A 13,234-nucleotide genomic window follows, 5' to 3' on the forward strand; every position below is an offset into this window, starting at 1 on the left:
TGAAGAAATAAAGAAAAGTACTTGGTTTGATGGAGAATGTACCCTGCTGGGATTGTTAGTTAGACACTGGGACCTGAACTCAGATCCAGCCAGTGCTGATGGGATGAAAGTTTCTTTTGTCTACTGGCTGGAATGAGTTCAGTTAGGACCAACACAATACGCATTGCTTTATTTGACATAAATTGGCAGTCTTTCTCAGACGGAGATGAGAGGGGACTTGATGTTGTGCTTAACACCGACAGCGAGCTGGTTGCATTTCCCAACGCCAACATCCCACCAGTTAATGAACGCAAACAAGGAAGTTTTAAAAAGTACTGCAATGTTGTCCTTTGATCTGAAGAAATTATGTGATCAGGAAATACGTTGAGAAAGTCGTGCCTCACAAATTTGATAGAATTTTTTGAGGAGGTAACTAAGTGTGTTGATGAAGGTAGGGCGGTTGATGTCATATACATGGATTTTAGTAAGGCGTTTGATAAGGTCCCCCATGGTCGGCTTATGATGAAAGTAAGGAGGTGTGGGATAGAGGGAAAGTTGGCCGATTGGATAGGTAACTGGCTGTCTGACCGAAGACAGAGGGTGGTGGTGGATGGAAAATTTTCGGACTGGAGGCAGGTTGCTAGCGGAGTGCCACAGGGATCGGTGCTTGGTCCTCTGCTCTTTGTGATTTTTATTAATGACTTAGAGGAGGGGGCTGAAGGGTGGATCAGTAAATTTGCTGATGACACCAAGATTGGTGGAGTAGTGGATGAGGTGGAGGGGTGTTGTAGGCTGCAAAGAGACATAGATAGGATGCAAAGCTGGGCTGAAAAATGGCAAATGGAGTTTAACCCTGATAAATGTGAGGTGATTCATTTTGGTAGGACAAATTTAAATGTGGATTACAGGGTCAAAGGTAGGGTTCTGAAGACTGTGGAGGAACAGAGAGATCTTGGGGTCCATATCCACAGATCTCTAAAGGTTGCCACTCAAGTGGATAGAGCTGTGAAGAAGGCATATAGTGTGTTAGCTTTTATTAACAGGGGGTTGGAGTTTAAGAGCCGTGGGGTTATGCTGCAACTGTACAGGACCTTGGTGAGACCGCATTTGGAATATTGCGTGCAGTTCTGGTCACCTCACTATAAGAAGGATGTGGAAGCGCTGGAAAGAGTGCAGAGGAGATTTACCAGGATGCTGCCTGGTTTGGAGTGTCGGTCTTATGAGGAAAGGTTGAGGGAGCTGGGGCTGTTCTCTCTGGAGCGGAGGAGATTGAGGGGAGACTTAATAGAGGTTTATAAAATGATGAAGGGGATAGATCGAGTGAACGTTCAAAGACTATTTCCTTGGGTGGATGGAGCTATTATGAGGGGGCATAACTATAGGGTTCATGGTGGGAGATATAGGAAGGATATCAGAGGTAGGTTCTTCACGCAGAGAGTGGTTGGGGTGTGGAATGGACTGCCTGCAGTGATAGTGGAGTCAGACACTTTAGGAACATTTAAGCGGTTATTGGATAGGCACATGGAGCACACCAGGATGGTAGGGAGTGGGATAGCTTGATCTTGGTTTCAGATGAAGGTCGGCACAACATCGTGGGCCGAAGGGCCTGTTCTGTGCTGTACTGTTCTATGTTCTAAAGTATTGCCTGCTTTTCGCAGTTCAATTGATTTTACCTTGCAACGGGATTACCAAATCTAAGCAGAGGCGGGCCTCACCTTCGGAATCCCCACACACAGATCAGTTACATCTATCTCGTCAGGTAATTCAAAGGGTTCAAACGGGTCCTGTACGGTGGTGGAGTCTTTGGGATCATGCCCAGCAAGGACACCTAATGCAGAATCACAGCATAAGTTACTAAAAGCATAGTCCAAAGCTAGCAATCACTCAGTACACAGAACAATACATTGAATGACCAAACTGGCAATCTACAGATGCACAAGTGGCAAATGGGTAATGATGGTCAGATTTGAAGACAACTTATTTTTGGATATTACGCTTCCATTTTTTGGTTCGGCTTTCTCTTTTTTCCCCCCACTTTAATTTCCTTCCATCTTGCGCAGAAGGAAGAGAGCATGCGACCTGCTCCTGCCCCATCACTGTACCACTCAAAAACTGTCTCCTAGCAGAGATGAGAAATTGGCTTCTCTTTTCTATTTTTCTGGAGGGCGTTTGATGGTATTTTTGGAATCCAGGCCTGTTTCTACTGTGGAAACATGATTGCTTTACATGGTGTAATCTTATGGGTATGAAACTGGATTCATCAAGAATTTCACTTCTAGAGGACACTGACAGGCTGATGAAATGGATGGGTGGCCGGTGGCACAGTGGTTAGCACTGCTGCCTCACAGCGCCAGGGACCCAGGTTCGATTCCCAGCTTGGGTCACTGTCTGTGCATTTTCCCCGTGTCTGCGTGGGTTTCCTCTGGGTGCCCTGGCTTCCTCCCACAGTCTGAAAGACGTGCTGGTTCGGTGCATTGGCCATACTAAATTCTCCCTCAGTGTACCCAAACAGGTGCCGGAGTGTGGCGACTAGGTTTTCACAGTAACTTCATTGCAGTGTTAATGTAAGCCTACTTGTGACACTAATAAATAAACTTTACAAAAACATGGCGGTTGAAATTCAACATAGAAAAGCATGAGGTGATATGCTGGGGCAAGAAGACTGAGGAGTCACAATAGAAACTAAATGGTACAATTTTAAAAGGGGCGCAAGAAGAGAGAGACTGGTGGGAGTTTGGGGGGGGGGATGGTTGTGCCTTTACTGATCTTTGAAGATGGTAGAATAGATATCAAAGAATGCATATGGGCACCTAGGCTTTAAAAATAAAGGCACAGATTACAAAAACTAGGAAGTTATATGAATACTATATGAAATATTAGATCAGCCTCAATTGGAGTATTGTGTTCACAATTCTGGGCATCACACTTTAGGAAGGGCATGAAGGGTTTAGAGTGGGAAATATTTAAATAAGAAAAAGTGTGCATTGGTCTTATAGAAAATGCGCCCGGGGAAATGATATTGGAAAGTAGGAAGATGTGGGTGAATTGAACAGATATTTTATATCAGTCTTCACAAGTACAATGACATTCCCAAAATAGCTGTCAATCAGTAAATGGAAGGCAGGGAGAAACTCGATAAAATCACTAGAAAGGTTGTACTGAGCAAATTGCTGGACTGTGGGCTGACTAATCCCCGAGTCCAGATGGGTATCATCTTTGGGTCTCGACAGAAGTGGTTAATGAGATGGTTGATACATTGGTTTTAATTTTCCAAAACTTCCTGGATTTGGGGAATTATGATTGGAAAACAGCAAATGTTTTTTTTTCCCAAAGAGGGAGCGAGACAGAAGGCAGGTAGGTTAGCTTAATATCTGTCAGAGGGAAAATATTAGAAGCCATTGTTAAAGATGCTATAGCAGGGCACTTGGCAAAATTTGAGGCAATCAGGTAGAGTCAACATGATTTTGTGAAAGGGAAATCATGTTTAACCGATTTATTGGTGTTCTTTGAAGGAGTGACATGTGCTGTGGATAAAGGTGGATGTATTGAATGTAGGTTCCCAGAAGGTATTTGATAAGGTGCCACATCAAAGGTTATTGTGGAAAATAAAATGTCATGGTGTAGTGGGTAATGTATTGGCATAGATAGAAGATTGACTATATAACAGGAGACAGTGAGTTGCTGTAAATGGGTCTTTTTTCTTGCTGGCAGGATGCATTGATTGGTGTGCCACGGGGATCAGTGCTGGACCTCAACTTTTTACAATTCATATAAATGATTTGGATGAAAGGACTGAAGGTACGGTTGCAAAATTTGCTGACGACACAAAAATAGGTAGGAAAGTAAATTGCAAAGGAGGACATAAGGTGGCTACAAAGGGACATTGATAGGTTAAGTAAGTGGACAAAGATCTGGCAGATGGGGTACAAGGAGGGAAAAATGTGGGATGGTTCATTTTGGCAGGAAGAATCAAAAGGAAACATTATCGAAGTGGTAAGAATTGCAGAATCTGAGACTGAGAGAGATTTGGATGCTCCAGTGCATGAATCACAAAAAACTAGTGTGCCGGTACAACAAGTAATTAGGAAAGCTAATGGAATGCTATCATTAGAGGGGAATTGATTACAAAAGTAAGGCTGTTATGCTTCAGTTATATAGGGCACTGGTGAGACCACATTTCCATGTACAATATTGTTCTCCTTATTTAAGGAAAGATGTAAATGCATTACAAGCAGTTTAGATAAGGTTTACTAGACTAATGCCTGGAATGGGCAGGTTGCCTAATAAGGAGAGGTTGGACAGGTTAGGCTTGTATTCACTGCAGTTTAGAAGAGTAAGAGGTGACTTGGTTGAACCCTTGTGGAGAGTAGATTGGAGAATTTATAACCAGAGAATCACTGTTTAAAAATAAGGGGTTGCTCATTTAAGACGGAGATGAGGAGAATTTTTTTTTCTCTCAGAAGGTCGTGAGTCTTTGAAACCCTTCCACAAAAGATGATGGAAGCAGAGCCTTTGAATACTTTTAAGACAGAGTTAGATAGATTCTTGATAAGCCAGTGGGTAAAAAGTTATTGGAGGTAAAGTAAAATAAAGTTTATTTATTAGTCACAAGTAAGGCTTACATTAACACTGCAATGAAGTCACTGTGAAATTCCCCTAGTCGCCACTCTGGCGCCTGTTCGGGTCAATGCACCTAACCAGCATGTCTTTCAGACTGTGGGAGGAAACCCACGCAGACACGGGGAGAATGTGCAAATTCCACACAGACAGTGACCCAAGCCGGGAATCGAACCCAGGTCCTTGGCGCTGTAAGGCAGCAGTGCTAACCACTGTGCCACCATGCCGCCCATTTTGGATTGCAATTGCCGCCATATGGATTCAATCTTCCATTCCAGGCCTGCTCCATCCTTCAATAAGATCATGGCTGGTCTTTTTGTGGACTCAGCTCCACTTACCCGCCCGCTCACCATAAACCTTAATTCATTTACTGTTCAAAAATCCATCTATCTGTGCGTTAAAAACATTCAATGAGGTAGCCTCAACTGCTTCAATGGGCAGGGAATTCCACAGATTCACAACCTTTTGGGTGAAGAAGTCCCTCTTCAACTCAGTCCTAATTCTGCTCCCCTTTATTTTGAGGCTATGCTCCCTCATTCTAGTTTCATCCGCCAGTGGAAGCAACCTCCCTGCTTCTATCTTATCTATTCCCTTCACAATTTTATATATTTTATCATAATTTATCAGTATGGTTCAGTTGGCAGCATGCTTGTACGTGAATTGGATGGTTGAGAGTTCAAATTCCACTATAGACTTGAGTTTTTAATCTAGGCTGCTACTTTAAGGTGATGATGTGGCGATGCCGGCGTTGGACTGGGGTAAACACAGTAAGAAGTCTCACAACGCCAGGTTAAAGTCCAACAGGTTTATTTGGTAGCAAAATTTGGTAGCCACATTGTGGCTTTTGCTACCAAATAAACCTGTTGGACTTTAACCTGGTGTTGTGAGACTTCTTACTGACTTTAAAGTGGTGCAGAGGGAGGGGTACGGTGTTCGAGTTAAACCAAGGCTGGCTTACTCTTATAAAAAGCTATACTTTACTGGAATATGAGCAGCTCAGTCAGTCTGATGGCTAACAGGGATTTATCTAACAAATTCAGTAGGACCTGGGATAATAAATCCACTTCAAGAAAATGATAACTTAGAGAATTAAAATAGATTTCACAGAATTATAGGATTGTCACACCATCGGGGTTGATTATTTAGGATTGAGATGAGGAGAGATTTCTTCACTCAGAGGGTTGTTAATCTTTGGAAGGATCCGCCCACCGGGTGTTGTGGATGTTCCACATTTGAATAGATTCAAGATTTTTGATCTCTCAGAGAATCAAATGATAAAGGGAGTGGCTGAGAAAATATAGTTGAGGCAGAAAATCAGCAATGATCGTGTTGAATGGCTAAATTGGATCAAGGGGCTCTTTAGTCCACTCCTGCCCCTACTTATATTAATTACCAGAAGTGAGCTACATTTTTACATACATGTCTCACCATTGAGAGCTCTTGTCCCTCTCATACTTAGCTTTAAAGGTCCTGTGAAATACAAATAGTTTTCTTTAAACATTAAAATTTAACCTACCCAGTACCGTGCTTACATCGTCTACACATCTGGTCATAATACCAGGAACATCCATAGAGTTGACCAATGGTATGAGACCATGACGAGAAAGCAAGCCATAGGAGCTCTTGAAGCCCACAATACCACAGTGGGCTGCAGGATTGCGGGTGGAACCACCTGTGTCTGAACCTAAAGAGCTGGGAGAAACATTGTACGATTAGTACTTCATGTCACAGCTCTCCTTCGACTGTGTCAATATTATCCCTTCATATAAAAAGACTCCCACTGGAACTTAAGACATTAATAAAGAAGGGTGTGCAACTAGTAAATGTGTCCATATCCCATGAACGAATAAATAAATAATTTAATTATTACGATGTCAAAATCCTGGAACTTTCTACAAAACATCATGATGAGACAACTGCAGCAGGTGCAGTAAAGTGCCAACTCCATCTGCAAGAAGTCTCACAACACCAGGTTAAAATCCAACAGGTTTATTTGGTAGCACAAGTCACAAGATTTTGGAGTGCTACTCCTTCACTCACCTGATGGTACCTGTGCTACCAATAAACCTGTTGGACTTTAACCTGGTGTTGTGAGACTTCTTACTGTGTTTACCCCAGTCCAACGTGGCATCTCCACATCACAACTCCATCTGCCCAGTGTAACCCAGTGATAAATACTGATCTCGCTGCCAACGTCACAAATTAATTTTCTTTTAAGTTCTGGTGATAACACTACAGCAATGTTCCAGCATGCCAAAGCAAATGACAACATACTAGCTCAGTTTTTAGAAGCTTGACTCTCGTTTTCCTAGATATCTGCCTGATAATATTTTGAAATCTTAAGTTAATAATTAGTGATTATGCTGCATTTAAAAATACATATCTGGGGATTTGGGAAAAGCAACTGGGAAGGAAAAGTATTGGAATACTCACGCAAAACATGTCAGCGAAGCAACTGCTACTGCACTACCTCCAGAACTGCCACCTGCTATCACCCAACCGCAATCTTCCATTTCATCGTCATGTCCAAGTCGCTCTCTGTACTGTTCAGAATATCCCCAAGGGTTTCTCACGGGTCCAAAGATGCCATCAATACTCCCACTCCTAAGAAATTGAAATTTGCGACATTACGGGCATAATGATTTATCAGTTTCTTAGCTTTAGACTACAGCATGACACCACTGAGGCTTTATTATTACCTGGGACCTGTCATCCTGAACTGTGGCTGGGGAAACACCCGAGTCTACAGGGGGGTAACTTGTGGTTATAACAACTGTAATTTTTTTTAGTATGGCTAGCCAGATCACCTCCATCTAAACGTCAAAGTACATCATATCAATCACATCAGTTAACAGAAATGAGGTAAGTATTTGAAGTAGTAAAATTGTAAAGGTTATGTGGAAATAAGAGGAAAGTTAGATGAGAATAAGTTGATCAATAGTAGAGCTAACACAGGTTCAATCATAGAATGCCTACAGTGCAGAAGGCGGCCATTCGGCCCATTGAGCCTGCACCGACAACAATCGCACCCAGGCCCTATCCCTGTAACCCCACATACTTACCCTGCTAATCCTCCTGACACTAAAGGGCAATTTATCACGGTCAATCAACCTAATCCGCACATCTTTGGAGTGTGGGAGGAAACCGGAGGAGCTAGAGGAAACCCACGCAGACACTGGGAGAACGTGCAAATTCCAGACTATCACCCGAGGCTGGAATTGAACCTGGGTCCCTGGTGCTCTGAGGCAGGAGTGCTAAGCACTGTGCCGACGTGCCGCCCTAAAGTATTCGGGATGCATTTCATCGCCCGGATCTGATCTGTGCACCACCACAGAGTGACTAATTATGGCTGACGGGTCCCTGATGATGCCCCTTTGGGTTGGCAGAGGAGTGCGTCAGGGCTACCCCGTGTCTGGCCAACTGTAACCATCTGTATAACCCCTTGCACAGGAGGTTGCTGGGGTTGGTTCTGCGCTGGCCGTGCATCAGTGTCTATGCTGATGACATGCTCTTTATGTTCCTGGACCCTGCTGACCTGCGGAGGATGTGCGAGTGTCAGGCTGTATAATAGGATTAACTGAGCCAAGAACGCCAGACCAATGGTCAGCCTGTGGCAGCTGGATTCCTTCCTGCTGGAGCTCAGGCCTTAGGATTCATCCCGAATTCCATTTCGAGAAAGTCCTTGTACATTTCAAGCTGCAGGTTAATGTGCAAACTCCCTGTCCACAAAGGTTAATCTTTAACTGACTGTCTTCCCACAAAGTTTTGCTAATTTGTAGTGTGACGTTTACTATTTGCTGGACAATCCCATATCTCCTTATGTACATAAATGCACACATGCAGTTATTTTATTGTAAACACATCCAGAAAAAAAGAATCTGCTTCAGGTAACTTAACGCGTGGAATTTTCTTACCCCATTGCAAATTCATCAAGATTGGTCTTTCCCATCAGTACAGCACCTTGGTCCAGTAACCTTTGGATTACTGTGGCATTAAACGGAGGAACATAGCCTGAAACCAATAAGGTAATCTCATTAGATACGTCACAGGGCCCTGGGACAACAAGAATCAGGGTCAAATAATTTGTCAGGATGGAATCTTCTTCAGATTGATTGCTTTTCTCTCTTGTCTGAAACCGACTGGTGTGACACTGTCCCGTCAGAACCCGGCATTTGATCAGTTCTTGGGCGAGTTCTGAAATTTACATCCACGCATTTGTTTAGGTTAGTTTATTTATTAGTGTTGCAAGTAGGCTTATATTAACAGTGCAATTAAGTTACTGTGAAAATCCCCTAGTCGCCACACTCTGGCGCCTGTTTGGGTGCATTAAGGGAGAATTTACCATGTCCAATGCACCTAAGCAGCACCTCTTTTGGACTGTGGGAGGAAAGTGGTGTACCTGGTGGAAACCCACGTAGACATGGGGAGAACGTGCAGACTCTGCACAGACGGTGATCCAAGCCGGGTCCCTGCTGCTGTGAGGCAGCAGAGTTAACCACTGTGCCAGCAAAATTTAAAACAATATTTAAATTGTGGGGGAAAGAAATATAATGTAGCTACTCCAATTAATGGAAGCATTTCACTTGCGTGACTATAACAGGGTTTGGTCCAACTTACTGGTCTTACTGTGACAAATGTAAAACAAATCAGAGAGGAAAATACTGTTAAACCAGCCCTATTGGACAAGCTTTAACAGATTGTCTTGAGGAACAGGATATCTTATAATAAAACATGGTGCTTAAGTTGGACTTTATTAGTTTACTTATTAGATTATCTGCAAATAGGAGGGCGTAACTGATGAGGCTATACAGTCTATCCTTTGTAAGCAATGAGATTTTATACATTTAAATTTTACATTTGTAGTATATCATAAGGTAGACCAGAATGATTTATATTCTGGCTTCACTAGTGAAGCGATGTGGCAATGATTGAGATGTGCTAAGAATGACTAGATTCTGCAAATATGGAAGAGAGAGTATGTGTGTACTTAAAAGGGAATCCAAAAGTCTTCTACAAGCATACAAATAGTAAAAAGGCAGTAAGATGAGGAGTGGGGTCCATTAGGGAATAAGAAAGGGATCCACGCACGGGATTCCTTGCCTGGAGGCAGAGGGCATGACTGAGGTAGTAAATGAGTATGTTGCATCTGTCCTTACCAATGAAGATGCTGCTGCTAAAGCCATAGTAAAAGAGGAGGTAATTGAGATACTGAATATCTCCAGAGTGAAGGTGAACAATAAAAGAATGGTAACATAAGGAAAAACTTTATTGTACAGCGAGTGGTTAGAATCTGGAAGCGGTGCTAGAGAGAATGATGGAGGCAGATTCAATTATGGCTTTCAAAAGAAAATTGAGTATGTAGCAGCAGGGAAAATATCTGCAGGGCTATGGGGAAGAGAGAGCCAGCAGGGACACAACAGGCCAATTGGCCTGCTTCCCTGATGTAAGCACTCAGTTATTACAGTGTGCTGGACACATTTTACAAAACGTTCTGAAATATTCCAAATCATTAGCATGTGATAACTGGAAGTGATAAATTAGAGAAAAGGTTAATAGATTCACTGTTTTAAAAAACAACTGTTCACTCATGTTAAAACAGGACCTTTCCCCGGTGGAAAATTGCATAGTATGCTGAGTCATAATCCACAAGCAGCGTTCAGGTTTGAGTGTCAGGTCTGCACCGAGTTAGTTAATCTCAACCAGTGTGGTTGAGGGTATTGTAATTGACATTTGGCATCTGGGGCTTGGCAGGAGGGAGTGTGCGTGATGGGGAGAGGTGGCCAGTTAGAACAGTGAGCCCTGTCAAATGTGCTGTGTGGGTGAGTGTGGGCAGACAGGGACAAGATTAAGCTCAGCTGCAGTGTTTCCCTCTCCAATGCCTGGTAATCTGCAGTTGTATAACTATACCTCAGCATGTGGCGGGGTGGGCAGAGGTGAAAGGGGCAGCACGGTGGCACTGCTGCCTCACAGCGCCGGGGACCCTGGTTCAATTCCGGCATCGGGTCACTGTCCGTGTGGAATTTGCACATTCTCCCTCTGCCTGCATAGGTTTCCTCCGAGTGCTCTGGTTTCCTCCCACCGTCCAAAGATGTGCGGGTTAGGTTGATTGGCCATGCTAAATTGACCCTAGTGTTAGGGGGGTTAGTAGGGTAGATATGTGGGGTTATGGGAATAGGGCCTGGGTGGGATTGTGGTTGGTGCAGACTCAATGGGCCGAATGGCCTCCTTCTGCACTGTAGGGATTCTATGCGTTCTATTCTATGTATAAAGGAAAGAAAATGCAGTTTTTCCTTTTGGGCAGGCTGCTGATCCCCTCGATTTCTCAGAACATTTTCAACCCTCCTTTTCAGGTCTGTACAATCCGCATACTAATTGCCACCGACAATCTTGGCCTTCTGCTGCTGTCATTTCATCAGGACATGTGCCGAAACAAGACTAGTAATAACTCTTCTGCACGAGGGGGGAATCTGGCTTCTGTTCGGTCGCACCCACTGGCAGACGACAGGGACAAACCCATGCCCCCTGCATTTGATAGTCTTTTATTGGAGCTCCAAAATGCTGCACTCACTGAAAGAAATAGACTAAACTAAAAATCGAAACATTGCCATCAACATGTACATGCCAACGGCTGGAGATCAGCTCCGATCGCCTCATCTCACTAAACAAAAGGTTCAGGCAGCACCATTTCTACTTGCCTTCAGCAACAAAAATTTAATTTCGACTTGTGAGATGCAGATATCGGAACAATTCTCAAATCGTTTTAAGGGAGGTTGGGAAACGGTGGGAAAATGCAAAAGGGAAGCAAGTTAGGGAGACACGGCTGGAAAGGAGGATTTTAGAAGGTTACTTAAACAAGGAAAAAGACAGTATTCGAGGTAGTGGTGGGATTTCCATGGAGCACAGGCATCGCGGTTAGAAGATCACCAAGGAACATGAGAATGATGAACAGCTAGAACAAACAGGAAGCTGGGTGGGGCAGCTGAGGGGGTAAACAGGGATGGACAAGTAGAAATTGTTAGCCACATTACACAGCAATCTGTAGGTGAGGACAATGACCCATGAAGTTAATTTGCTGGGTTATAGAGAATGGTTAGAGCTTGACAAGGATGAGAATATGTCATGTCAGATATTCTCTTGGGCAGTGATCCGAGTGTCCTCTGTTCAGGAGTGTGCCCATACGGCTCAATATCTAACTGTATGGAAGATCACGGTGGCACACTGGTTAGCACTGCTGCCTCACAGCGCCGGGACCCAGGTTCGATTCTCGGCTTGGGTTACTGTCCGTGCGGAGTCTGCACGTTCTCCCAGTGTTTGCGTAGGTTTCCTCTGGGTGCTCCGGTTTCCTCCCACAGTCTGAAAGACGTGCTGGTTAGGTGCATTGACCATGCTAAATTCTCCCTCAGTGTACCCGAACAGGCGCCGGAGTGTGGCGACTAGGGGATTTTCACAGTAACTTCATTCCAGTGTTAATGTGAGCCTAAGAGCAACCCAATGATATTGGTAATAGGACATCCTTGTGATCTGAACTGCCTGCTATATCTTTCACATACAAAAACATGTCTTTCTCTAATCTTTCCAAAAGCAGATTCAGAAATTCTTGGTGACAGATTCAAATTGTTATGTTGCTTAATTTTACAAACAATAAATAAACTTGCAAATGACAGTCGCTTCTCTCAGTCTCACTTCCCTCCCCCCAAAAAATCAGGCAAAAATAACAATCTATTCACCCTGTTCCTTTTCTAAGCCAACCTATTTGCTCCTTGCCTTGTTTGAAAACCTGACCCTTGATGGTTTTTTTTTAAACTTTCCTCTTGTTAGGGTTTCTGCATCGATTGCCTAGCATTTCTGCTACCCCAACCCAACTACCTAGGTCCCCTCGAATTCTCTAAGCAGAGACAATGTTCTAAAGATACACCACAGAAACTCACCAAAGCTCTTTTCACAACACCTTCCAAACCTGCAACCTCCACCGCCTAAAAGAACAAGAGGAACACCACCACCCGCAAGTTGACTTCCAAGTCACACACCATCCTGTCCTCGAAATGTGTCACTGTCCTTCAATGTTGCCTTGTTAAAATCCTGGATCTCCCTTCCTAACAGTACCACAGGGATTGAGATTTTCCAGCATTTTCTGTTTTTGTTTCAGATTCCAGCATCCTCAGTATTTTGCTTTTACCACAAGGATTGCAATGGTTCCACAAGGTAGCTAATCACCATCTTCTCAAGCGCAATTAATAATAGACAAAACATACTGATTTTTCCAGCAATGTCCATATCTCATGAATGAATAAAAACACCACATTTCTAAGCCTCTATGAATGGGTGAAAATATTTGCTGGGATAGTGGAAGCAAGGTCATAAATTGATTGATATTATTGTGGCGATCTTTCTGAGGGGTGATCTATTAACTCTACGAGCTCTCCCCCCTATAGATTCTTAAAAATATCATAGAAACCCTATAGTGCAGAAGGAGGCCATTTGGCCCATCGAGCCTGCACTGACAACGATCCCACCCAGGCCCTATCCCCGTAACCCCATATATTTACCCCGCTGATCCCGCTAACCTACACATCCTGGGACACTAAGGGGCAATTTAGCATAGCCAATCAACCTAACCCACATATCTTTGGTTTTAACT

General features: G+C 43.6%; 1 protein-coding gene across 4 annotated transcripts in view; it reads right to left on the bottom strand.

The window, feature by feature from the left end:
• Positions 1-13,234, bottom strand: part of qrsl1 (glutaminyl-tRNA amidotransferase subunit QRSL1) — a 40,593-nt gene that overhangs the window by 14,666 nt on the left and 12,693 nt on the right. For all 4 annotated transcript variants that reach the window (XM_078212410.1, XM_078212408.1, XM_078212411.1 and 1 more), the window contains 4 exons: positions 8,511-8,607; positions 7,030-7,200; positions 6,113-6,288; positions 1,695-1,807 (listed from right to left, as the gene is read on the bottom strand). In XM_078212410.1, the coding sequence (XP_078068536.1) occupies positions 1,695-1,807; positions 6,113-6,288; positions 7,030-7,200; positions 8,511-8,607 (557 nt within the window). The remainder of the gene's footprint in view (positions 1-1,694; positions 1,808-6,112; positions 6,289-7,029; positions 7,201-8,510; positions 8,608-13,234) is intronic.

This window comes from Mustelus asterias, chromosome 5 (genome assembly GCF_964213995.1).
Source record: "Mustelus asterias chromosome 5, sMusAst1.hap1.1, whole genome shotgun sequence".
NCBI classification, from domain to species: domain Eukaryota; kingdom Metazoa; phylum Chordata; class Chondrichthyes; order Carcharhiniformes; family Triakidae; genus Mustelus; species Mustelus asterias.